This window comes from Lissotriton vulgaris, chromosome 1_1 (assembly GCF_964263255.1).
Source record: "Lissotriton vulgaris chromosome 1_1, aLisVul1.2, whole genome shotgun sequence".
In the NCBI taxonomy this organism is placed as follows: Eukaryota; Metazoa; Chordata; class Amphibia; order Caudata; family Salamandridae; genus Lissotriton; species Lissotriton vulgaris.
In genome coordinates this window covers 546,128,915-546,156,375 of record NC_141685.1, presented here as the reverse complement: position 1 = coordinate 546,156,375, position 27,461 = coordinate 546,128,915, and the positions used below count along the sequence as shown (strand labels likewise).

At 48.2% G+C, this 27,461-nt stretch overlaps 1 protein-coding gene across 1 annotated transcript in view; it reads left to right on the top strand.

Annotated features, from left to right (window-relative positions):
- Positions 1 to 27,461, top strand: part of BTBD8 (BTB domain containing 8) — a 541,977-nt gene that overhangs the window by 73,401 nt on the left and 441,115 nt on the right. Inside the window, exons 3-4 of the mRNA XM_086953936.1 lie at positions 11,501 to 11,763; positions 19,969 to 20,086. Of these exons, the coding sequence (XP_086810062.1) occupies positions 11,501 to 11,763; positions 19,969 to 20,086 (381 nt within the window). The remainder of the gene's footprint in view (positions 1 to 11,500; positions 11,764 to 19,968; positions 20,087 to 27,461) is intronic.

Below are 27,461 nucleotides of genomic sequence, written 5' to 3'. Positions count from 1 at the left end.
GTCAGTGAAGCAATTGCTTAACGTTCCACTTAGTTCTCTTACTTTATGTAAATGCTGAGCCAAGATGCTGCCTGCTCTTCCGCTGCGCGGCAGTCAGTTGGTGGCAGGCCAGCATCTGATTGTCATTTGGGATGCCTGTTAGCAGTTTTCATTTTTTTTCTCATTGTTATGATAAAACAATAAAATCATTTTAGAAAAAAATATCATGCAAGACCCTATGAAAGTGCTTTTTGGGTTGTAAACTACCATTAAGAAACCAACAAGTAGAATCATTGCACGCTGGTAACAGATATAGTCTGCTTTGTTGAAAAGGATGACATCCTGAAATCGATTTCGCAAATGTATTTCTAAAACAAGCCTATGACTGTGCATCACGTCACAGTCAACAGTATACAGTCATGATTTTGTGATTAAGAAGGGTGCTGGCCGCCCTCTGCCACACTTTTCAAGGCAGTCGGACTGTATCCATCTCCAACCAGTTTTGCAGTTCCATACTGTATCAACAAGTGCAGCAGAACACGTCAGTTCTTCACTGAAAAGATAAACAAGATTAGTACCCAAATCAGCAGGACAATGCATTTACGCTGCCAAACTCCCATGAACCACCTCCAAATAAAGAGCCTTCAACCTGCTCTTCCGCACTTGGTTTTATGACACGCTGAGCTCCTTGGAAGAGATCACCTATCAAGAGCAGCACAGGGGTGTCATCTGTGAGCAGCACTCTTCCTACATCTCGAGAGTGTTAGTCTAAAGTAAATGCTTACGGGTCACCCTAAAGTTAGGTGTACCTCAAAGGTTGATCTAACTCGCAGATTTGGTTAGCGGTCAGTGCTTGTAATGTTTGTAAACATAATTTACAAGAAATAATCATGAATATTACCCCTCTTCAAACCTCAGGACTTCAGTTTACCAGAGTAGACCAGTATCTGGGTACCTGTGGGTATGAGGGCATAGGTTATTAAGGAGGACACTTTTAAGCATGAGACTCCGTTCCTCACAGTTGAGTATGTTAAATAATTCCATAGTCTCTCTATTCTCAGCTTTCATTCCTGTCCTAACTCTCACCACACATTATTTCCAGGCTATCTGCCCTCTTTCAATGCTCGCTTTTGTTTGTAAAAAAAAACAAGCATTTGCAATGCAATAAGTCTTGCATTTGCAAGATTTTGAGCTATTAGTATTGTAAATGACAATGCCTTTTATTTCTGTGTTTTGAAAACCTGCAAGCAACGACTATAAGTACAAGGTGCACACGTAGGGACAGCCTAATCGCCACAGGACTCACTGTTTGCACCAGCTGCCGTTTTCCGCTACTGGAGTAGCATTTCTCATCACCTGAAGCCCCGCAGCGCGACTGGGAGAGGGAGGCCGCAGAGGAGGACGAGGCGCCGGCCCCAGGACTGCGAGGACCAGCATTCACCATCTCCAGCTGGTCCTCTTCCTGTGAGAGCCGCGCCCCCTTCCAGTGCCCCGCCCCCAGCGAAGCGCAATAACTTCTCGCGGCACCCGCTGCGCGGGTGCCACTCGTAGAGACAGCCTAATCGCCACAGGACTCACTGTTTGCACCAGCTGCCGTTTTCCGCTACTGGAGTAGCATTTCTCATCACCTGAAGCCCCGCAGCGCGACTGGGAGAGGGAGGCCGCAGAGGAGGACGAGGCGCCGGCCCCAGGACTGCGAGGACCAGCATTCACCATCTCCAGCTGGTCCTCTTCCTGTGAGAGCCGCGCCCCCTTCCAGTGCCCCGCCCCCAGCGAAGCGCAATAACTTCTCGCGGCACCTGCTGCGCGGGTGCCACTCGTAGAGACAGCCTAATCGCCACAGGACTCACTGTTTGCACCAGCTGCCGTTTTCCGCTACTGGAGTAGCATTTCTCATCACCTGAAGCCCCGCAGCGCGACTGGGAGAGGGAGGCCGCAGAGGAGGACGAGGCGCCGGCCCCAGGACTGCGAGGACCAGCATTCACCATCTCCAGCTGGTCCTCTTCCTGTGAGAGCCGCGCCCCCTTCCAGTGCCCCGCCCCCAGCGAAGCGCAATAACTTCTCGCGGCACCCGCTGCGCGGGTGCCACTCGTAGAGACAGCCTAATCGCCACAGGACTCACTGTTTGCACCAGCTGCCGTTTTCCGCTACTGGAGTAGCATTTCTCATCACCTGAAGCCCCGCAGCGCGACTGGGAGAGGGAGGCCGCAGAGGAGGACGAGGCGCCGGCCCCAGGACTGGGAGGACCAGCATTCACCATCTCCAGCTGGTCCTCTTCCTGTGAGAGCCGCGCCCCCTTCCAGTGCCCCGCCCCCAGCGAAGCGCAATAACTTCTTGCGGCACCCGCTGCGCGGGACGCGCGCGGGACGCAGCCCGGGGCGAAGCCCGGGCCAAGGGCGGGCCCGTTGTTGCCCGTTAGTGCCCGATAGAGACCGGACCGGGCCATCCCCCTTTCAACAACGACCTGGCAACAAACAACATGCCAGCAAAAACCAGAAGCACTTCTAAACCCAAACCTAAATCTAAACATGCGCAGGAGGTAGCACAGGTAACAGGCCCCATTGACCTGTTTATATCGCGGGTCAATGAAACAATAAACCAAAGCATAGCCCTAATGGAAAAGAGGGTCTCATTGGATCTCATGAGCGCAAATGCCAAGCGCTCATCACTCGGCGCTATAGCGAATGCTGCATCTCCAATCAATCTGACCTCTCAAAACAGCTCACTCCCAGTGCTCCTCCCAACCACAGAACTCAACACTGTTCCTTCAGTAGTTGATCTGTCAGTTACCCACTCCGAGTTGGATTCCTCATTATTATCATCAGAAGATTTGGAAGCAACCCCAGACCTAGCTGGCTGTCAAACGCAAGGAGACATCCAAACTTACGACAACCTACCCCAGCACGATGTGAGGGAAAGGGCAACATCAGAAACCCGACTACCACGCAGCGAAAAAACACAAAGTTCACCCGTGACCAACTCAAACTCCCCATGCTCTAACAGCATACTACACATTCCTGACTGTACCCTCCCACACAAGCCAATATCCAGCATCAATAACTCAACTGAGCAATGTAAGACCTGTAGAATTACAACTCAAGTGCTAACTACCACCAAAGACTTACTCTACCAATATTTAAAACCCATCCAGCTGAGCGTAAGAAACCTTGAGGCTCAATTAACAATAATATCAGCTACTCTTTTAGATACAAACACCAGGATAGACGTAAAGGGACAACGAAATACCACACACCCATCAAAAAAGCAAAACCAGAAACAAAATCAGAAAGTAGCCAATCCTACAAATGCAACACACACAGTACAAACGAACCCCAATCCACCGACAACCATACCCAAACCAATAACAAATACACTCCATCCCCAGCAGGAGAAACCAACACAACAGAAGTCATCACAACAAAACAAAGTGCAACAGATAGACACCAAAGGAAAGGCTGTGACACGAACCCCATGTCCAGCACAAAATTTAGATTCCAGTAGAATTCCTCAGGAAAAACTTGACTCTCAGCCCACGAATTCCCTACCTCCCCAAAAAACACCTAAGACCACATCGGAAACCACCCCGAAAAAATACCCTGCAGTCAGACGCCCTGCCCATTTGCCCCCTGAAGCTACTCCCTACACAATAGTTTTAACAGGAGTACCCGAGTTAGTAGATGACACCCCAGAAACTGCATGGTCACTTAAAAACAAGGCCATGCAGTGGCTTAGCATAAATAGACCTCTTGAATCCCATCTATCAGGAGGAATCACATCAGCACGCAGGGTAGCCTGGATAGGCAAAACCAAGAAATCAATACGCGGTGATTGTATTATTGTAACATGCAAAGATCCCGCAACGGTTGACTATATATGTGCCTGGCCACAACTCGAGAAAAAAGGGGGAATAGACGCCTGCCACCTTTCTCTGTTTTACCCCCCAATGAAACAACAACTCAACCTCCCTCCCTGGGAATGGCACCATCTTCCCAAAGCCCGACGAAATCAGGACCCATGGCGTCAAACACCATGGAATCGGCGGGACTTCCCATGCGAGTATCTAGATAGGGGAGGACCAAGAGAAAGGTACGTCGATACCCAAGTTCCATACTGGCAGGACAGACCTTACCCTGCATACGAAGGTTGGCAGGGCTTCCCGACCCATAACCGCTATGAGTGTCTCGATATGATCGATTGACCACCCACGGTCGATCCGAACCAACCTATAGCTGCCTTCCAATACTTAGCTGCTGCCCCACACTTTCCAGCCCCCGATAAGCCCCAGATAATTTCATCCGAACAGCCTGAACTAGCAGAGTCCCCTATGACTCAACAAAACAATCTCTTGACCCTTTGTCCCTCAGAGAACCCGGCCATGAGTGCAAGACCACTCACTGAGCGAATCGTAGCCACTGAAGTCACAACCAGTAGCAAAACCACTCTCGCCACCTCGACGATCAATGAGGCCACCGCCGTAGGCATAGCTTTCTGGAACGTTGCAGGCTTAGCCAGCAAAATAACATGCCCTCAATGGCTAGAAATAGCACGAAGTCATCAAATCTTGTGCTTACAAGAGACCTGGCGTTTATCCCCCCTCCACCTACCGGGATACAAGACATTTTTCACCAAAGCAACGCCAAGCACAATGGGAAGACCCAAAGGTGGTCTTACGATCTACTTCTCCAACACTCTAGCAACTACGGTAAAACTAACAAAAGAAACATCCGCCTTCCAAGTCATTCAAATTACACATCACACCACTGCATCGAGGAACATCTTCATACTCATTAACTACTATAATAACACAGGCACCCAGGACTGCTGTACAAACCTGGATGAAATGGTGGCTCATATATCCACACTGCAAAACTCGAATCTAAGCGCAACAATAAAATACATTTGGGGAGGCGACTTCAACCACCCAATATGTCCAAACCATAAAACCGGGATCTGTGGCCTACAATCAGTATCTGGCAATCCGATCCCTCACTTTGCACACACTCAAAGTGGAAACAAGCTGAATGAAATCATATTTACCCTGGACCTAGACTTTGTAAATGAGCTAGTGGACCCGGCCCAGGAATTTCGACCCACCTTCCATGGGAGAGGTTGCACATCCACCATTGACTTCATCCTAGCTTCTAATACTTGTAAGAATATGTTAACTAACTACAAAGTAGGGTCCAGTCCGATCAGCGACCACTATCCTTTAAGTGTGGAGATCACAATGGAGAAAGCAGGTCCTTTCACAACGAGAACTAGCTCTCTCGATCAGCAAACAATAACATTAAAGAAGAGGAACGGGTTTGTAATTAAATGGGCCAAAGTCGACCCTGAGACGACTACGCAAAGGATACTCGAAAAAACGCACCCCTGGCTAAGGGACTGTCTGTCCGCAGAAGCTTCCCCTGAACTAATCATCGCCTCCTTTCACAACATACAAGGGGCTATAAGAGACGAGTTAGTCAAATACAGGACAAACAAACCAACACCTCAAACTAAAAGATGGTTTAACTCGGACTGTACAAAGGCCCTTTCGGCCTTAAAAGAAGCTCTTCGGCAGAAACCAAGAGACGCCCAACTAATTTCATCCCGGAGGAAAGCGTATAATGAAACAAGGAAAAATCGAAGGCGTCAGATTAAGAGAGACCTTTGGTGCCAATTACACGAGAGCGCACTAAAAAAGGACAGCACCACTTTTTGGCAGACCATTAGATCACCCTTCTTGGAAAATGATACTGACCCAAACCACCTTGATGTTGCAGTGACAGAGAACGAATGGGTCCTCTACTTTACAAAAATTTTCGGCTTGGCATCCGACACTCCCCGAACAGAATGCGAGGCCGAAGCAGAAACCCATTTTCTTCCAATTAACTTACGCTTCACAGTCACCGAGGTCAGAAAAGCAATCCAAGCGTCAAAAACTGGCAAGGCTCCCGGCCCAGATGGGGTACCCATGGACTTGTTCTTGCACAACAGCGACTACTGGTCGTTAATAATAACCCGGGTAATGACCGCAGTCGCTCAAGTCGGTCTCCTTCCGTCATGGTCTTCATCCACCCTCTTGCCAATATTTAAGAAAGGGGACCGCAACGACCCTGCGTGCTACCGGCCGATCTCCCTTCTGGATTCTACGGGTAAAATTGCAGGTCGACTACTCCTGGACCGCTTACAAACCTGGGCCAAGGTAAATAACATCTTCACTGACCTGCAATACGGCTTCCAGAAGGGGCTCGGTACGGTGGAGCAAGCCCTAAACCTGACCCTTCTGGCTGGGAAATACGCCCAGGCTAAAGAAGGGAAGATCTATCTAGTCTACGTAGATCTGAGCGCGGCTTTTGACTGCGTTCAGCATTTAAAGCTGTGGGAAATCATGTCGAATCTCGGAGTAGATCCAGAGATACTGGCCTTTCTCAGGGGTCTATACACCAACGCAGAAGGCCGAGTGCGTTATGGCATCGGCGGCGACCTATCACGCCCTTTCAAAATCACACGAGGAGTAAGGCAGGGGTGCGTATTGGCTCCCTTCCTATTCAATCTATACACCAACGGGATTGAAAAAGCAATGTTGGCAGGGAGCCAGGACCTCCCGCAAATAGCTCGCCGCCCTATACCCATCCTACTCTACGCCGACGACTCGGTCATCCTGGCCCGAACAGCCAACCAACTTCAACGACAGCTGGCCAAATACGTGACGTTTATGGACTCATTGGGACTAAAAGTAAATACAAAGAAAACATTTACAATGTCCATAGGATCCAAACCTGGGAACTCAAAATCCATATACATAAACAACACCAAACTGGAAAAAACGTCAGTATATCCATATTTGGGTATACTTGTAGACGACTCAATGACCTGGCGAAAAGCCATAGAAGCCAGAAACCTTAATTTTCGTCGAGCAACATCTGCACTCTGTGCCTTCTCCAGAAAACTAGGCAAACCTGCCCCGTCAGAACTCTTAACTCTATACTACGCAAAATGCCACAGTGTGGCGAGTTACGGAGCAGGCATCTGGGGTTATGGGTGCATTAAGCAACTACAGGCAACGGAGAACGCCTTTATTAAATATGTATTGGCCCTTCCCCAAAGCTCCCCGATTTTAGCATCTCATCGAGAGCTAGGGATGGAATTTGTGACAGACACCATACGCTGCCAGCCCCTCATCCTATGGCATCGCGTATGGTGCAATCCAGAAAGCCATGTATCACGCGCCCTCATCACAGACTGTCTTAGCCTAGCTCACTGGAGAAAAATCCCCTGGCTCAACTACGTTTTTAAATTCTTCCAAGATCTCAACCGTGAGCAATACTTTTTTGATCCACCTTCAATTGAAGATATATCTAAGAAACAGCTGAAAGAACTGTGTATAGGACACCTGAGAGAACTTCGGAATCAAGCGGAGATAGTGAAAACACAAAACGAAAAAATCTCCAAACTGCAAACAGAGAAACTGATACAGCCTTACCTCACGTTTTTTCTCTCGAACCATGAAAAGTTCCTATTGACTAGACTCCGGTTTGATCTCTTTTTTCGCCTGGTCTCATTTCCAGAACAGAACAATTGGTCACGGAACATGATTTGTTGTCCTTGTGATGGGGCCTCCAAGCAGTCAACGGTCCATGTCACACTGTTCTGCAAATACTACAGTGTGGCCAGGAAAAAATGGATCCTTCCCCTTCTACGCTTAAGTGGCCATAGAAACACATATCCAGCGCTTGCTTATCTACAGTCACCGGCAAACCCGCATGAAGCCAAAATGACAGTGATCTTTTTAAAAACAGTAATAAGAATCCGACAGAACATTGTTTTATAAGTTATAAATTGTAATATGTAAACTTCAGTACAAAAATGATGGTTCTTTTTTTTTTTTTAAATTGTACTTTTTATGATTATGCAAATTTTTTATAATCGAATAAAAGTTTATGAAATTGAAATAGTCATTTACAATGTCAATAGGTCAGAGTTTTAAAAATGCGAGACCTATTGCATTGCAAATGCTAGTTTGGTTAGACTATAATTATTAAATTAAAAAATAAGATCACTTTTATAAACGGCTCCCTTTCCAGTATATACAAGCACTGGCGACAACTTAAGTCGTGTGATTAAATTTCACACACTATGAAGAAGCAAATTATGAATGACCTGGTTTGCTTATAGAGCATTTGCATGTTTTTGATTATGTATATGTCAATACTTGAATTCTGTTTAGAGACTGAACAGACTGGTGACGAGGGGAAGGCGACAGAGGCTGAAACCCATGAGACAATGTGCAGCAGAAGTCGGAGAGCTGTGGACAGAAGTAGGAGTGGAGAGCTGGAGTATTCAGAGTTTATATGTTTTAAATTATGCACTAACCTCGCCATGCATGTTCGACCTTCGGTGCCCATATTTGCGTCCCATACTGTAACGTTGGAACATAAATCACATGTATTTAATGTTAAGTGAAAGGCAGGCAGTGTTCGTGCTCAGAATATATTTTAACGTTGTGCTTTTGGGCGAGAAAAAGATAGCGGTTTTCAAAAACTGTTTTTAGGTGTTGGCTGTGCATTGTTCAGTTTGTGACTGAGTCTAACAGCTTGTGAGTAAGGAATGGCGGTCCCTGGTCCTCCTGAGGTGACCCGTCCTGGACTGGTCTGTGATCCCAGGGCAGTGCAGAGCGGTGTGCATGCATGCACAAACAGACATAAGGTCAGACCCACGTGAACTGCAGAAGCTCCCCCAAATGTAGCCGCTGTTACGCGAACAGGTCACTAGTGCCTGTCACACACTGTGTAGTGTCTGGGCGCTCTGTGAAGCCACGAAGAAGCATACTGGACACAAACACAAACACAAGCACAGACATCCCGTCCTCGACCCGCACTGTCCAACATCATGCATTGTCTGGACAGGAGCACATGGGATGCGCCAAGTGGGCGGGATAGGCAGGGCACGGCGTGCCCATACTTCTTTAATTTTATGCAATCCGTTCCCCTACTTTTTTTTATTTTAAACATGTGTACCTGGGCGGCAGAAATGGCCAAGTCCTCTAGATAAGGCTTGGTGTTCCTAGTTGTCGGGGACAGGAGGGGCGGGCATAGAAGGAAAAGGGCTCTGTCTCTTCCTTCTTGCCTGGAGACCACGAGGACAGTCAGTGTTCACTTCTGCTCTGCTGCTGCTCCTCCGCCTGTTCTTCTTCTCTTCTCCTTCTTTCCACCACACATAAGCGCTCACACACACAAATCAAAGATGTCAGGTTGGCGACCGCCCTCTCCTCCTGCAGCCCCCACTCCAGCCTGCAGTACAGCGGGATGTCACTTGACTCCACCGCACACTGTACAGGTCTTGTGCCCTCAGTGAAGCGCCAAGAAGGGTGAACACAGGCGCACAATAAGTGTCATGTCTACTGGCAACAACAGCACTCGTGTCTGGTCTCCAAGCACGGTGCACAACATGCAGCGTCTGTTACTGCACCGGATAAGAACACCCAGGCTGTGAATGTCCTGCAAGCACCCTCGTGATGTCACTGCACTGTCTGCACCCCTATACACACACGCTTCCGTGCCATGGTGCACAGTCTCTCCAGCCGGCAGTAGTGCCAATGAAGGCCCTCGGCATTTATGCCTATATAACTTCAAGTCCAACAAATGCGAGCCTCGTTGCATTTTTAATGGTTGTTTTTCTTTTAAGTTTTATATAGCGCGAACTCGCCCTGAAGGTATTGGGCGCTTTACATGAGCGCCACCAGTTACATTGCACAAGGGCACATTCAACTTTTTTTTAGGCACACAGAGATTAGGGATTGATCCAGAGTCACAGAATGTTGATCCTACGCTGAGACTCAAACCTAGTTCCCCTGTTACAAAGTCGTTAGACCTCTATTCTTTACCCTTCGTTTAATTCTTTCTAATTTATAAATGGTCAGATCGCAAACATTGGAGTACACTGCAAACAACTAGAGTTAATATGTACACATAATATAGTATACCTAAGGTCGTTATTAGAACTGCGCACAAAAGACCACATGGTTCTATCCGCAGGAACAAACTTACCATCAGCCATTTGCACATAAGGTGTGTGTGCAAGCCTCCAGTCGGACTCGGTTCCTGGTTTATATTACAGGTGACCACAGACTACACTTCCCGTCACCCATTATACTTTGTAGTCATGGGCATCTTAGATGTTTGGCCAATAACCTGGCTTAGATTTCCACAGAACGCACAGAAACGCGAAGACCTTTTAAAAGCGCCAAACGGTTTGACTAGTGTATGTGCGTCTCATTTCTGGCTATTCATCTGGCGTGCGTGATCTCTTTCATATAAGCCACCTACTGTTCCACCTTTCCGAAAGCAAGTAACCTGCCTAGCACCCAGGACGGTGCTAGCAGAGCGAACAGTCTCACTTACTGAGCCTACCGTGCGCCTAGATTCCGGTCTGCCCCGCAATGAGCGTGGACGCGGCTTCTACCCCAGGCGCCTCTCTTCCTCCCCAGTGGCAGCCGTATTACAACAGTACTGGGAGCAGACTTACACCAACTGGCCCTTCAGAGAAGGCTGCGCCTGCACCCCTCGAGTGGTGAGAAAGGGTCGGGCACGTTTGTGTGATCCCTTTGCAATCATCGTGGACGAGAAAACAATTCGATTTATACTTTGGGCAAATGCTTGGGGGGTGGGGGAGTACTAGCTTCTCTTTTCTCATGCTTAAATCTGTTATATGGCTGCCAGGGCCTAGAATAGGGTGGGTATGAAGGGATTCTCGTTTGTGTGCCAGTCTATGAGAGAATAATATTGTGCCCTCCGGTTAAGCGGGTGTTCGTTTAAGGAGTGCTTTAGTGGGATTGAAAAGGATTTGGTGGGGGGGTGGGTCACGGCGGCGTCGAAGTTTCTTGAAGGGGGAGTGGCTGAAGAAGCGTAATTTGTAATCCCCTCGATGAGTTTCCCATGTAATTAAGAGCGTGGCTTCAAATGTGTATCATTGTCGTCGCATTGAAGAATGAAACGGGCGCCGTAAATCCCCACAGACCATGAAGCTGGCGCAGTGGCGAAGTCATTGGTATTAAAAAAGCCCAAGTAGTCCCAAAGGGAAACTGAGAAAGGCATACAGCGCAATAGAACTGTAGTTGGTCGGTGCTGCTTCCGATAAAAACGGAAGTGATGCATCGGACCAGCAAACAATAGGTAGGCCGGAAAATCTCAGTAACACTAAATAGCCCAATTGCAAGCACGAGGCAAGCGGGAGGCGGGATTACCCTCCTTATGTGGATTACCAGATGCCTCGGAGAGACCGCGCATGCGGGCTGCCTAGCGAGACCTAAAAACCAACTGTAAGTAGCTTTTAAATCCCAGTATTTGCTCCTTCAGAAATCCATTGCACACAGGCATTGTGGAAGTTTATTTTCGGTTACCAAGGTTCATCTTGTGTATGCAAGAAGTAGAAAATGTGGATGTCTAAAAAAAAAAATGATGTGTAGAATATTTGTTAGATTTGTATGAATCTTGGAGGCTTTTATTGGCTCAACAAGAATTTTTTTCTTTGTGTTTAGCATTGTATATTCTTCGGAGAGAAATATTAAACAGGTTGAAGAAGAGTTCCTGATCACACTTCAAAAAGGGTCAGAATCAGTTGTGGAAGATATCCCGTTGAATAATGCCGAAGACAAAAATCCGTCTGATAAGCAACGCCTTGAAAATGACCCTTTCCCATCCATGCACGATAATTCTTCCCAGGAACATTCTGGTCAACGTCTTCTCTGTAGTTCATTTTGCACGAGTGAAAAAGAAAACCTCCATGGAACTGTGTTCCAAGGTGAGTGATCTGATTTTTCCATGCAAAGATCTCATTGTTTTACGTGCATCAAATGGCTTCAAGTGTTTTTGATGTTTCCTGCAAATGTCAGCTGTCTGTTATTCAGGTAGGATTATATTTCTACACCATAGTTTATTTGTAATTAGTGAAATAGCAGCAGAATTTTCTGCTTCTCCTTAATCATGTATTTAGTTATGAAATGCTTGAGAGTCTACCTTTTAGGTACAAAAAGACTTAAGTTCTTTGCATCCGATGGTCTACTATCATAAAGGTTTTTCAAGGAACAGTTTTGACTTGCTCATGGTAGAGGTCATAGCTGATTTGTGTCCAGGATATGACTGACAAAGCCAGAAGTATTGAAGTGTCATGGGCATAGGTTTCATTTATATGTGTGGATGTTAAACATGGTCAGTTGGGGGGCGCTAGAGGGCGCGCACATGGAATGGCTGCCTAGCTGTGTAGCTCATGTTCCTTGGATCACTATCCTACAGATATCCTTCACCACTGGTGAGCAATCCTGTAATGCTACTTACCATCTGATGTAGCGAGCGCCCCCCCCTGCACTCGACCCGAAGCTTGGACCTCCGGCGCATTCTGGGCCGACGAAATCGACATTTGAAAAATCTGCCGACAGGGCCCTCGAAGACTGCTGGGTGCGGAGGTCGGCCATCAGGAGCTACGCGAGGCCGGTGCTCGCCACGAGGCTATAGGCCCCACTCGCGCCCTTGGCTCTGGGACGGTCCTGGTTTCGTCCCCTTTTTTCGCTGGTGTGGGCTGCTGCCGACTGCGAGGGCTGCTCGTTGCCCAGGAGTGCCTGCCCAGCGTCGGTGGTTCACCAGCGGCGGGCTCATCGCCTGGGAACCGCGCCTTCCACCTAAGCGCGGACCGGGCTGTGTGTCGGCCCTCGGGAGGGGCGCCGCGGCTGCGAAACTCGGACATTTGGAGAGGAGGAGGACGGTCGCGGACCCCGATACCACACTGCCCGAGGTGAGGGGTACCTGGGACCGGCAGCGACCCGACTGCCCTGTGGTCAGTGAGGAGTGGGGGCGCGATCACCCGCCCTGTAAGAGACCTTGCCGTGCTTGCTGTGTCCGCTCATCCTCTGGCCATTTGGTGATACTCGGGCCCAGTACACATTCAATATCTCGAATAAAACCCTGGACTGCAGACGCTGCCGAAGTGGCCTGCTGCTGCGATCGTGGTTGGCTACGGGGTCTAAGCTGACCACATTGCTTTGCACCTCCGTGGTCGTGGGGCACACTGCTGGCTTGTTTGTATGCAGACAACTACACCGATAGCTCACTACAATGGGCTCGTGGGCAGGGCCGCCTCATAGTGCTACATGGCTTGGAGCGTACTGTTCATGATGCACTACTGATCAACGACTACTGGTGAGGCTCCCTATGCTTATCCCTACCACGACTTAGCATCGCATATGCAGGCTGGCGATTTGAGCTTCCCGGAGTGCAGTCCCCAATTCCCGCTAAAACTGTTTCCAGCATTGAGAACCACTGTGTGGGTTGGTGAGGCGTTACCTGTCTCGGAGGGTGACTGCTGTCAACACTTTACCACCTCTCATCTAGAGCCTTGCGGAACTGCTTGAGCAGAAAGTGGACTGCTGGGCGAAGAGTGACCGGAGAGCAGAATGGTGCGTCCTGAAAACCGCCAGACAAAAATAAGCTTCGATGGCGCAAAGAGAGGTACAAAATCGGCGCCCGCTGACCCAGGGCCCAGTGATGCAAATTTGTCTACCATTGCTTCTCCTGCCAAGGAACTTGATCTACACCACCTGTTCCAAGAGATGAGGCAGGGGTTCGCCACTGTAGTGGAAAAAGTTGACGGGATGACATCTCGGCTGGACGCCCTGGTACATAAGGTGGACCAACACGAAGAAAGAATAGCGTCAACTGAGCAGGGTATATCGGACAATGACGACATCACCTTATCCCATACCACGCAATTGGCCCGCATGGACAACCTGCTTCGACTCATAGCAGCCAAGAACGAGGACTTGGAAGCCCGTAGCTGACGCAACAACATACGCGTCACGGGCATTCCGGAATCCACAGACACGGGCAGAATGGAACTCTATATCGAGAAGCTCCTCAAAGGATCAGTGGGGGAGGATGCGTTCTCACCTCAATTCATTGTCGAACGAGCGCACAGATCATTGGCTCCTATGCCCAAGCCCGGACTGCCGCCTAGGCCGATCATTGCTAAATTACTGAATTATCGCGATCGAGATGTGGCACTCAGGGCAGCCCGGACTCAACAAACCCTGCAATACAATGGAATCACTTTCTCCATATACCTGATTTCACCCCACTGGTGCAAGAGGAGCGCCGCAATCACATACCTGTGAAGAAGAAACTACGAGAGGCCCAGTTGAAATATGCCCTACTATACCCGGCGAAGCTACGTGTCACACATCAGGGGAAGTATAGTTTTTTCACTAATCCCCAGAAAGCCGAAGACTTTCTGAAAACAATTTGTAAGGCCCGGAGGGGTGGCCGAGATGCTGAGGCGGACCCAGAAGAAGTAGTCCCATCCTTAGCAGCGAATGAACATTGATCAAATGGCTTCGCCTAATCCAGACTTTCTGCCGCTTTGCACGGCTATACCCGACCCTTGATCCAGGTGTGCGGAGGGCTTGGACTTTCTGCTGCAGAACAGGACTAGCTGACCTCTCCAGTGGTAATGTACTCCAAGGACCACTATCCCTGTCCTGGCCTCCACCGAGGGTGGTACAGTATGGGAGGCCATCGGCAGGAGAAGTGGCTGCGCCCTTGCTGATGTTTCCCTCACGGGTGCACCCCATGCATACTGTTAAGATGTTGAAGTTGAGGGGGGGAGGGGGAGGAGGGGGGAACCGGGGGGGGGGAGACGGCTGCTGGCATGATTGGGGTGGTAGGGGGGATGGGCTGGTCGGGGGGGGCTTTCTTCACTTGGTACGGTTGGTCGAGTTATACAAAGTCATGGTAACTTATATCGTCTGTTTGGAGTGGGTACTGCAGGATCACACAGAACAAGACTGGCCAAATTGATATTTCTCTGCCTATGGCTGCCTTAAATACTGATGCACAACTGACCTGCATGTCATAGAAATTTAGAGGGCTTAATAATGCCAAAAAATGTTGTAATGTAATTGCTTATCTCACCAGACACCATGTCCATGCTGCCATGTTGCAAGAAACTCACTTGTCACCGCAGGGGAGGGCCACCTTTGCAAGCAAATGGGCCGGAGTCCGTGCCTTCTCCTCTTATTCCACCTACGCGAGGGGAGTCGCCATTCTCCTTGGACGCACAGTGCCGTTTCATAAGTGTGGGGAGTTGGTGGACAGCGAGGGACGTTACGCTCTCCTGTGGGGGCGACTGGGTCGTGACACATATACATTTGTTAATTGCTATGCTCCTAACCTAGACGTGCCCGCTTTCTTTACCACACTCTGGGGCAAAATCATGGATGTAGGGTCTTGCCATATTATTTGGAGGGGAGACTTTAATTTGGCACTGACACCACAAATGGCTAGAGCAGACGGGATGAGCCACTACAAGCCTAGGGCTAGAGAGGCGCTGGAAGGCGTGATCACTGAAGGCGGGCTGGTGGACATATGGCGACACCTACACCCTAACGGGAGGGAAGGCACACACTTCACCTCGCAGACGGGCACATGGGCACGATTGGACTACTTTCTCCTTACCAAAGAGATAACTGCAGGGGTTTTGAGGGCAACACATTTGCCAGGAACATACTCTGACCATAGCCCCGCACTAATGCATCTCCGCATTCCTGGGTGGGAAAGCCCCAGGCCACAATGGAGACTACAACCTGAGGCACTGTTAAGACAACCTGTTCCGAGTCGAGCTGGGAGAAGAAATAGCCGCATTCTTTCCCAGAAACAAGGGATCAGTAGACTCGGTTGAACACATTTGGGAGGCCTTTAAAGTCACCATTAGAGGATACTGCATATCCAAAAGCTTTAGGGTCCTGCGGGATATTCAGAACACTATTCGTACATTAGACAGGGAACTGCGAGCCCTGGAGCTCCGCATGGTGGCAGTCGACAGCCCTGACACACACGCTGAGTTTAGAGACAAATTGTCTAAATACGAAGAGGAGGCTAATAGGGAAGCTAAATTCCGAGGAAAGCACTGGCAGGCCAGGAAATACTTCGAGGGAGATAGACCGGGGAAGGCGCTCGCGCTGCTTACGCGAGCCCCATGAGATCGCAACACTATAATGGAACTTACTGACGGTCAAGGGAACACAGTCAGGGACTCAGATGCATTGCTCGATGCCTCACATCTCACTACCACACACTTTACACCTCTAACACCGTGGATGATATACCTTATGCTGACTTCCTGGGCGATGTAGCACTTTGCTGGCTCAGTGATGGTGACAGGGCGTTTCTGGCGGCCCCCTTTGAGCTGGATGAAATTCGCGAGGCCATCATGTCACAAAAAAATGGCAAGGCCCCTGGCCTCGATGTTATCCCTGCCGAATTTTATAAAGCATACATAGATATCATGGCCCCCGTCCTCCGAGAGGTCTATGAGGAATCATTAGGCAATGGCGTCCTCCCTGGTTCCATGCGAGAGGTGGTCATTACTTCTCTACTGAAGCCCGGCAAGGACCCTAGCTCCTGCAGTTCTTACCGCCCGCTTTCCCTCTTAAACTGTGATGTCAAGATTCTCGCGAAGGTCCTGGCTACTCGACTGTCCCTTCTTATGACCAGGATTGTATTGCCCGATCAATCTGGGTTTGTATCGGGTCGGTCTACCTCTCATAACCTACGCACTTTGTTCTCTTTACTCCGCACGGTACACCCTGACTTACCGGTGGCTGCCGTCTTCCTAGATGCCTCTAAGGCATTCGACTCGGTTGAATGGCCTTACTTATTCTCAGTCCTAGCTAGCATGGGATTCCCAAAACTCTTCATCTCCTGGGTCCGATTCCTCTATACTCGACCTACGGCGAAAGTCCTTGTCAATGGTCGCCTTTCGAACCCAATCGACATCACTAGAGGCACACATCAGGGGTGCCCACTATCTCCCCTCTTGTTCGCGATAGCGGTCGAGCCCCTTGCCTGTAGACTACATCAGCTGCATCGAGAGGGAGCGATACAATGCCTGCAGCACCAAATTGATGTGTCTCTCTATGCTGACAACATCACACTCTATATCAAGCACCCTGACCTGAACCTCAACCCACTATTGAGAGAATTTGTTGTATTCGGAAGGATGTCAGGTGTACACATCAATTGGTCCAAGTCGCAATTCTACCCCCTGACGGATGCGGTTACTGACTTTCCCCTTGATTACCTGCTTGAGTGGTGTCGGACGGATCTCCGATACCTAGGTATACAAATCTCTTGTGATAGAGATGAAATGTTGCGTTCCAACTATGGAGTAGCAATCACGAAGCTTACCGCTGCAGTGGACTGCTGGAGCACCCTGCTGCTATCCATGGCTGGTCGGGCGTCTCTTGTCAAAATGGTGGTTCTTCCCCGATTCTTATACCTTTTCCTCAATATTCCCTATTTTCCGGGAGCTTTTTTCTTCAAAACCTTGAAATCAGAACTGTGTCGGCTATTCTGGGGGGGCAAGAATCCACGGTTAAAATGGTCCACGCTTATCCTGCCATATGACAAAGGAGGCTTTGATGTCCCTGACTTTGAAGCGTATTATCAATGCGCGCAGGCGCATTATGCTTATCACTGGCTGGTTCCCACACCCTTCATGCCTCAACTAGCAGTGGAGGATTGGATTGTCCATCCCATTCCGCTTAATGGCCTACTCCATTGCTCGGAATCATCAATACTGACACCCAACACTTCTGTTTCCTGTACGCTAGATGCATGGCGTGGCATAGCCAGGAGAATGTCCTGCCGTCTGCCATACTCACCTAAGCTGCCACTGACGTTTCACCCTGACCTTGCCTTACTACAGGAACGGGGCTTTCGCACACTTTGTGAAAGAGTACGGGTCACCTGCTGGGGCGACCTGTTCTCGAACGGTCAGTTCAAATCTGCTGAGCTGTTCTTTGCGTCCCATGATCGCACCCCGCTCGATGTTTTTTACTACCTACGCCTGCGCGCGGGGATGAAGGACATCCTGCCTGAGTTCCCCGTTGAACCTGAAATCCTACCCCCACTCCATTTCTTATTGTGCTCACAAGAAGGGGCACACTTAGTCTCTGGCCTTTATCGTCAGCTCAGGACTACCGCTCCGATACCTGTAGCGGGTGCCCGGGCACATTGGAGTGCTGATCTGGCCGTTGAGCTCACTGATGAACAATGGCAATACTGCTGCGCCCTTACGTCTCGTATATCAGCTAGTAGTAGACTCAAGATCATGCACTACAAATTCCTGCAGCGATTATATTATACCCCGGTGAGAAAACACAGGTTTGGGTTGGCTGACAGTGACCGGTGTGAGCGCTGCCATGCCGAGCTCGCAGGCTTCCTGCATCTGGCGTGGGGGTGCCCTCTTGTACATCACTACTGGCAACAGGTGACTGACGCCCTCACTGCAATGACAAAGGAAACCATTTCTATGGACCCATTGTTCACGCTTCTTGGGCACACACCACATATCCCTAAATCCTGTAGGAAATTCGTAGATACTGCATTGCTTTTGGCAAAGCGACGAGTGGCGTGTCGTTGGGGCCGAGGCAGAGCACCTAAATTCAAAGATTGGTTGGCGGACAGGACTTACTGTCAGGATCAACACACCACCTTTGCTGAATTGTTGCCGATCCCTAACCGACCTAAAGATATTTGGGGCCCGCTGGTAGGTTATCTACACGCACAGGCAGATGACAGCGATGTTCCTGAGGGAGGACATACTAGCGAATAGCGACACTGCTTACAATCAGAGACAGGACACAATACCTGCCGGCACATATACATTTCACCTCCTACATGTCAGGGGCTTTACCCAATAGACCACGCAATGGGTCAATGCCTTACACAGAACACCTCCACATGTTATCCATGGCCATTGTACTCCCAGACATTGCCACCGGCCCCTTACCCATTATGTGGCTCTGCCCACACCATGTACCCACTTCTCCGCATTTAACGATACTCCATGACACCACACATGATGCTTATTCTAATGTTAGATGTATATCACCATGACTACTGCTATATAAATGTGTACTAACGAAAGATCATCACTACATGAACTGCTCTGTTGACTCGGACTTCCACCTCCAAGTGTGTTTACAAGGCCTCATAGTTTGTTTACTGTTGGAAATTGAAAAAAATGAAAATAATGTTCTACTGCAGTGAATCCTCAGGTATATCTTTTGCACCAGATACAGTACACCTATCGACTGATCCTATTGTACGCCGCCGGGCCTCCGGGATGCCGGTCACAAGGCTGTGTCACAACCAATTAATACGCTGCAGGCCTCAGGGTTATAGGCGCATAAAGCAGTGTACTGTGCGAACTATGCAATAAAGCAGTTTTGAACACCAAAAAAAAAAACATGGTCAGTTTATATCCCCAAAGCAAACACAAGGAGATTATATTTACATCCCCAGTCATAGGCTCCCCATGAATATGTCAGTTTCTGAGGAAAAGAAGTGGTCTGAGAAATTCAGGGTAAATGAGGAGAACATTGATAATGTTTTAGTATTATCAAACGTTCACATTGTCAATGTTTTTTTAAACCTGTGGCAGAACTGCAGAGTGAAGACCATAAAGAATCCCATCCCATATCACTACCAGCTAACATCTAGAGGACCATACAGTGATCCATAATTTGATGTAGGACATTTTCATCAGGTCCTATTTCCATCATTTATGTTTCACGATGGTAATGCCAAAAGGAGTCCCAGATGATGACTAGGGCGGTAGAGAGTGGTGACTGATGGGTATCCTTACGTTGATGGAGAATTCTCTGCTCCCATACACTCAGATTTTTAAGTTTTGCTGATTCTTAGGATTGCATTTTTATTGAGGTAGTCCTTTGTTTCTAGACCCATGGACATTTTATATGTAGTGCAGTCTTTTCTAATGTGCCACTGCAAATTCAAACTCCGTCTGAGTGGTGCCCTCTGAATTTAATTTACACTTTTAATTGGGAGGAATATAAGCCAGCTTTATGAATGCCAGCTCCTTTAGGATATATTGTATTATGGGATGACTGAAGACATTCTCTTATGAGATTTTTTTTCCTGTGTTCTCCTTTAGATGATTTTCTACATGAAACAGCATCAAAACTAGGTGAAGATTTTCTCTCCATTTACAAAAAATGTTGTTATTCAGACTTAGACATTTGTGTTGGAGAACATCATTTCCAAGCTCATAGGTATGCTTTTATTGAGTTCTATTTATTAACAGTTTAAAAAAAAACTTTTCTGTATTTTATTCTATGCCTTTTGTGTTAAGTCTGTGCTACATATGAGACCTAGTTTTAGGAATGACTGCACAGACCTCAACAAAGCCTGTACCATTGCACAAGAAAACTATTCATGGTCCCTACTGCCACTGTAGACTCATCTAATCAGAGGAGGAATAGTTCTTACAAGACTGACCCTGCTATCACATCCCTGAGGTAGGGCATTGGCATTTGGCTAGTTAATGATACTAAATAACCTTTAGCAAACACTTTTGTAGGTCCCAACTTTTCACTTCGTGTAAAACAACTATGTCAATGTTGGTATGGTAATGGAAGTGCTCCCCTGTCCTGACTCTACTGATGCCTAGATCCCTAATGCTGATTTTTGTTGTCATAATCAAACATGGATCATACATGTGCACTATGACAGAGACCTTTCTCACGGTTTACTATCTTGTTGGACTGGGAGGGGCAAATAACAAGAAATGTGGGGGAGGGTCTAGGGGGCAATGTTTAGAGACCAGTTGTACTTCGTACCCCTAAATCAGAACCTAACCAACTCAAGGAAGAACAACGGTCTGAAGAAGTGTGACAGAAAGTACCTATGTTAGAGCAAATACAGTTCACCAGTTATACATTACTTGTCCCATCACAGGCTAGAGTGAGGTTTCCATCAGCCCACCCATTTGGCGGAGCTTCGTCATTTGGAAAACCAAGAGAGAAGGGTCACATGTAGCCAAGATAGTACACGGACTACATGTACAAAGGTACTGGGCCTCTTACTCTCTAGATGACTCAGCCTCTATGTTTATCCAAGGTGTAAGGACTGGTGGAGTGCAGTGCAAGTGCAGAGTGCAAGTGTGATAAAAATGACTAGAGGGACAAAAAATATGTTTATTGGGGATTGTCCAACTGCCATGTATTAAAAACCGCCTGATAGTTTTGCATTTTTTTTTACTATCATTTGGCTAAGAGTGAGGTCAACATATTTCAGCCGAGAGGGTTACTAACCCGGCTTTCTTCAGGACCTAAAAGGATGTTGTGTGCTACTGCAAATGTATCAATTTTATCAAAACAAACAATAGTAAATTAGTACGAAGAAAATGGATCAGTGGGTGTTCACCACCCTACCAGACATATGCCTCATATGTGTGTGGTTTCCAAAGTTAATTCTTCATCCCTGTGAAAAAAGAAATATTTATCAAGGATAGTGCTACTCACTTTGAGGAAGTGAACTGTACACAGTGCTCAAAAAACAGGGAGGTTCAATCTATCACATTATCGTGCAATCATTGTACACGACCAGTCCCTTAAACCATTACGTGCTAAAGATGGGAAAAGTAGAAAGAATAGAAAAAATTGCAGTAAAAGTTCTCACCCAGCTTTGTGTGGGGGTAAGCCTCACCTCGCCCGGCGATTGCTCGATGTGTGAGGCCCGCTCTAGTGGAACAAAAAAGATCATGGGGGAACAACAAGTGATTGTATAAACTTACTTGCATACCCCTGAGAAAACTCACTACAAAAACCTCTATCTTATATGCCCACATGCCGCATTGTTCCGGTGGCCGGCCCCGCTAGCCCCACTGGGGATATTGCCAAAACTCTGACCATAACTTATTTTGCCAGACTCTATGGTTATAACCAAGGGTGAACAAAAACAGGGGGGCCACGTTCTCTGGTAAGGACGTTACACAGTAAGGATTTATGCAATTTTGCTAACTCAAAAGGGCACCTAATAGATATTACTGGTGGTAGTTGTTTCAATAACAATGTTTTGAAGAGTGGGAGAACTATGTTCTCTAGTAGCCATAGTGATGCTATTATTAGATTTCTTCACCAAAAGGGCCAAGTCAAGAGTGATAAAAATAGGTTAGCGCTAGGCTATTCCGACTAGAGGCAAGTTACACAACAATAGCCCAGGTTGGAATGCCTTATGAATACTATAGCTTTGGACTTACCTATCCGTCGGTACCTCGGGGCAGTCTGCAAGCAATGTGGGCGGTACCGAGGAAGGTAGGGAGTCTGTTCTTATACCCGCGCTGATTGGATAATGCACACCAATTAATTAATTATCCAATGCAGACTCGCCACTGTTTTGGAATATCGCGGCTCGTCACGGAGTTTTGAAACACTCTGCGCAAGAGTGTGTCCATCGTGCTGATCGTCGGCGCATGCCCGTTGGATTGTGTCAGAACGTGCATGCGCAGCTGTCATCCTGCGTTTTTCGTTAGAGAGGATGCGAAAAGGCATGCGCGTTGTTTAATACCGTACCCGAATGCTCTTGCGCATTCAGTGTTGGAACGCCTGTGTGCGCCTGGTGTATTTCAAGCTTTTGAGCAGCGTCAGCACAAGTCCAGGAACGGCACCGATTAGTACGCCAGGAAAGTATGCTGAATATATGTAAACAGGGGTATGCGGAACTTTCCTGCTGTGTATTGCAATCTGAGCGAGTGTGAGCTACATCGAAATAATCCATTCGGACACCAAAAACCTTACGCGGACAGTGTGTAAAGGGAAATTAGTACAGATAGCAGAATCGAGACCTGAGTCCTGATTCAATTATTCATTATAGGGTAGTCCTTCTTGAAATCTCTATTTTTCTGAAATCTCTATATTACAAGTCCAGATAGTCAGCAAACCCGTAGGCCAAAAGATTTAATCAATCTGAATAGAGAAAACTGGTAGTTTAGGAAAGATCATACTTAGGGTAAATTAACTTTGGAACCCACACACATATGAGACATATGTCTGGTAGGGTGGTGAACAACCACTGATCCATTTTCTTCGTACTAATTTACTATTGTTTGTTTTGATAAAATTGATGCATTTGCAGTAGCACACAACATCTTTTTAGGTCCTGAAGAAAGCTGGGTTAGTAACCCTCTCGGCTGAAACATGTTTACCTCACTCTTAGCCAAATGATAGTAAAGAAAAATTCAAAACTATCAGGCGGTTTTTAATACATGGCAGTTGGACAATCCCCAATAAACATATTTTTTGTCCCTCTAGTCATTTTTATCACACTTGTACTCTGCACTTGCACTGCACTCCACCAGTCCTTACACCTTGGATAAACATAGAGGCTGAGTCATCTAGAGAGTAAGCGGCCCAGTACCTTTGTACATGTAGTCCGTGTACTATCTTGGCTACATGTGACCCTTCTCTCTTGGTTTTCCAAATGACGAAGCTCTGCCAAATGGGTGGGCTGATGGAAACCTCACTCTAGCCTGTGATGGGAAAAGTAATGTATAACTGGTGAACTGTATTTGCTCTAACATAGGTACTTTCTGTCACACTTCTTCAGACCGTTGTTCTTCCTTGAGTTGGTTAGGGACTGGGAGGGGCGCCCAAAGTGATAACCTCATAGTGGTGGAAGGCTACTGCCTGCACCATTAGTAAAGCAGCCCAAGAGCGGTGGTCGCTGCATACTATGTAGTGATCAGTAGGAGTGAACGGGTCCTTTTTAACCTTCGTCGCTGGAGTGAGGCTAGCGGATCACTCAATTAAAGTTCTGCTACTGTTTGCTTAACTCATCTTGGGGCCTACATCGGTTTCGTGTATAGGGCTGCACAGCGAATTAGTGGTTTATCTGTGCAGGGTATGTGTGTGCCTGGGAAGGGAACCATACAGGGATAATGCAGTACTGTGCCATGCATGCATGTTGCAGATGTATGTGGGCCTATGAGTGGTAGAATACATGAAGGATGTAGTGCTGAGCAGTGTGTGTTTGCTGTAAACATGCACTGGGTGTATGTATGCCTGTGAATGGTACAACATATGGAGGGCCCTATTTTCCATTTTGAAGGGCATTTGGTGCCCTCCTTGCATGAACCGGTTTGCCCTCATCCATGAGCCTTTGGCTCCCTCTCTGGCACAAAACTACACAAAGGACAAAGGAGTGACCACCCCCCTGTCCCGCTCCACCTGTGGGAAATTCTCAGAGCTCTGCCAGGTGGCCACTTAATTCTGCCATCTTCAAACTTAGATGAGCAGAGGCCCCTAGGAGAATCTGACTGGGTAGTCCATTAGAGTAGCGTTCCTGACCCCCCCGCAGATTGGTGGGTCACTGCAGAAGTAGTCCTTCCCCTTCTCTGGGTTACCTAAGGGCTCCCCTGAGGGTGAGTCCTTCGATTCGCCCGGAATTCGTCTTCATGAACCAACTGGCTTCACCTGAAGATGTCTCTAAAGACTTTGACTTTTCTGCTGTTGGATACTGGACTCTGCTGCTGTACCGAACCAGGAACCAAGACAACGATTGATTCTGGTCGGAAGGCTCCTACTGCAACTTCATCTCCGTGCTCTTCCTAGTTGTACAACCTGCGTGGCTGCGCATCCTCCTGAGTCCCCCACAACTCTTCATACATCAGGATAGCAAGAGGAAATCTCCCTTGGAGTAGAGGAGTCACTCCCCTGCACACGCAGGCACCTAGACGATGACCAACCTGTGGATCCTGCTGTCCCAAAGACACCTCCGGCTCTACAACACAAGTGGTGGATTGTTGGCTCTCCAGAGGCCTGACCAGTCTTCTCTGCAACTTGGGAGACGGTAATCCCTCTCCAGTCGACCAGAATTGCATCCCTGTGCATCATGTCTCTTTGCTGTTGCCAAGGCTTCCTGTTTTTCCTGACCGAAGATTTCCAGCTCCAAGAAGCCCCAGCCTCCAACATCACACAGTTCCAAGAGCGACTTCCTCCCTACTACTCCAGCAAACTGGGCATCCGTCTTCTGTGTACTGCGGAGGCCTCTCTGAGACACTCTGTGCCTGCTGCCAGAGGATCCTCCTGTGGTCTCCACCAATTCCTGCTGGCTCTCCTGCTTGCTGAGGACCCGCCCAGGCTTACCCTGGGTGGGTGAGTCCCTCAGACCTTGCTGGTCTGCAACTAAATATTTCTTCATGCAACACTACTGTTGCGTTTGCCAAGGCTTGTTGTTGGTCCTGACGTTCACTGACCTTCCTGCATCTCGTCAACCGATGTGGGACAGCTCATGAATCTCTCCTGTGCCTCTGCAACATCGCCTGGGCTCCACAGCTGCAGTTTCAAGACATCTGTGTTATAGTAAACTACCTCCGACAAGGGCTGGCATCGTGCACTTTGACTTGGTGCGCCCTGGGTACCTGCCAATCCGATTCCCAGGGCCTGTGCTCTTGCCCAAAACTGTACCTTTGTACCCACAATTGGCACATCCCTGGTCACAGGTAAATCACTTGTAAAAGGTACCAAGGGCACTGAGGCCAGGGAAGGCCTCTAAGGGCTGCAGCACCTACTGTGCCACACTTAGAGGCCCTGTACCTTAACACCCACACACTGCCCTTGCAGGCTGTATGTTGTGGTGCAGTGAAAAGTGAAGAGTCGACAGGGCACACATCACTGTGTGAAGTGGGGCAACCTCTTGCCCCCAACCAGACACACAGCTAAACACCGCCCTCTTTGGCGCTCATGTGTACCTTATTTTCATCCATGTAATCAATTTAATCCCATTTTAATCTTCTTTAAACCTCCATTTCTCTTCTTTAATTCGAATCCATGCTCGGAAAGTATTGCCTTTTTTCAAATATCTAATATTCAAACTGTGCCCATCAGGACCTCTGGACAGAATACGAATAGTGCACAAGCAGTATTTTATTCAATGAAAATCCCAATGCATTTCAGGCCAGGAAGCGCCCTTCGTCAGGGGTCACTATAAATGATAATAAAAGTCATTACCACTTCATATTCTTAACACAAATGCACATTTTACATCATCTAACAGAAGTAAATATTTTAATCAAACACGGTATCGAATTTACATTACAACTCATTATTTTCCCCACAGTGCAACATTTTATCAGCACTAATATCCATGTCCGGCTGTTTGCATAATGCGTCAATCCCTCCACCCACCCATGTCACAAGCTCTTTACTAATCACCCTCCCTTTGTATACAAATGTCACTTCGTTCCCAGTAAAACATTGAATTCATGGTGTGCATCCCACCCCCATGATTGAATGACACATTCCTGTGTGCCATGCCTGCAATCCACTGTCTGGGACCAAGGTAAGCAGCCCCTCTAACAGGGTGCAATAGCCCCCAGGTGAGGGTACAGTGGCATGATCCCTGTACCCCTATTGTGTCTAAGTTCATTCTTCGACATTGTAAGTTGTAGTAAAGCCATAAAGAGTATATGGTCTGAGAGTTGGTTGTTGCAAACTCCACAGTTCCATAATGGTTTTACTAAAACCTGGGAAGTTTGGTTGCAATCTTTTCAGCCTATTACACCCACACTGATGCCAGTGTGGGATTTAATGTTCAAAGCACCCAGAGTACATCTTAAAGATGCCCCCTGAAAAGTGATCAGCCCTGATGTGGTTTCTGAATGTCTGCCCGCCGTTTGCCACCATCTGACAGGTTTCTGGACCCCTGGGTAGAGAGCCTCTGCTCTCTTGGTCCAGAAACAAAGCCCATACTGAGCAGAGGTGTCGTAATTACCCCCCCCCCTCAGGATGGGTTGGGCCAATGAAAGGGGAAGCTTCAATGACATGCTGCCTTTGTATGCTGTCACTGCCTTTTGCTGCCCCCAGCAACAGTCTCCCACTGGTTCTGACCCCCGCTTTGGGTGGCAGAATCAGCACGAAAACCGAGCTAGGCTTAGAGGTGTGCCCACCTTTGCCAACCCCACCCCTCAGGTGGTGGAGGAGAGGTGAAGGACACATCTCAGTCCCCTCCATCTTGGAAATGACGGGAATCAACCAATTTGGAAGAGGCTTATGCCCTCCCTCCCGCTGGAGGTTGGCATTATATGGAGTGTACTCACACCAAGGAAGGTACCTTTGGTCCCGACCTGCACACACCTGTAACACCCCTAAAGTTAGTACTCAGGAGCGACCCTGAACCATGCTTCCTCAGGTTTGAGGGAGAGAGAAGGACCAAAGAGCTGTGGTGACCCAGAAAGAAGAGGATACCTGCAGCTTTGACCCCCGCCCTACCGGCCTGTCCGAAATCCAACCAGCCTACAGTGAGAACCCAGGCGAGGCAACCCCCAGACCCTGGAGGGCCTGTCCTGCACCAGATGCCCACTGCCTGAGTTTGAGTGGCCCAACACGACAAAGAGGTCTCCCCAGTCATTCTGACCTGGGATCTAGTGATCCCTTACCTCTCTCAAGCTTCAAGACCACTCCGGCAGCCTCAACCCGAAGGTCCCCCCCCCCGACTGTGAAAGAGCTGGTAAGAATGACCAGATGCCAAAATACACCCCTGCACCCAAAGCCCAACCAATGGTGTCTAGGAATCCCCAAGATCCCACTGTACCTCTCGAGCCAATGGTCGCCTCCAGGAAGTCTCCCTGCCCGAACCTGCAGCGTCTTT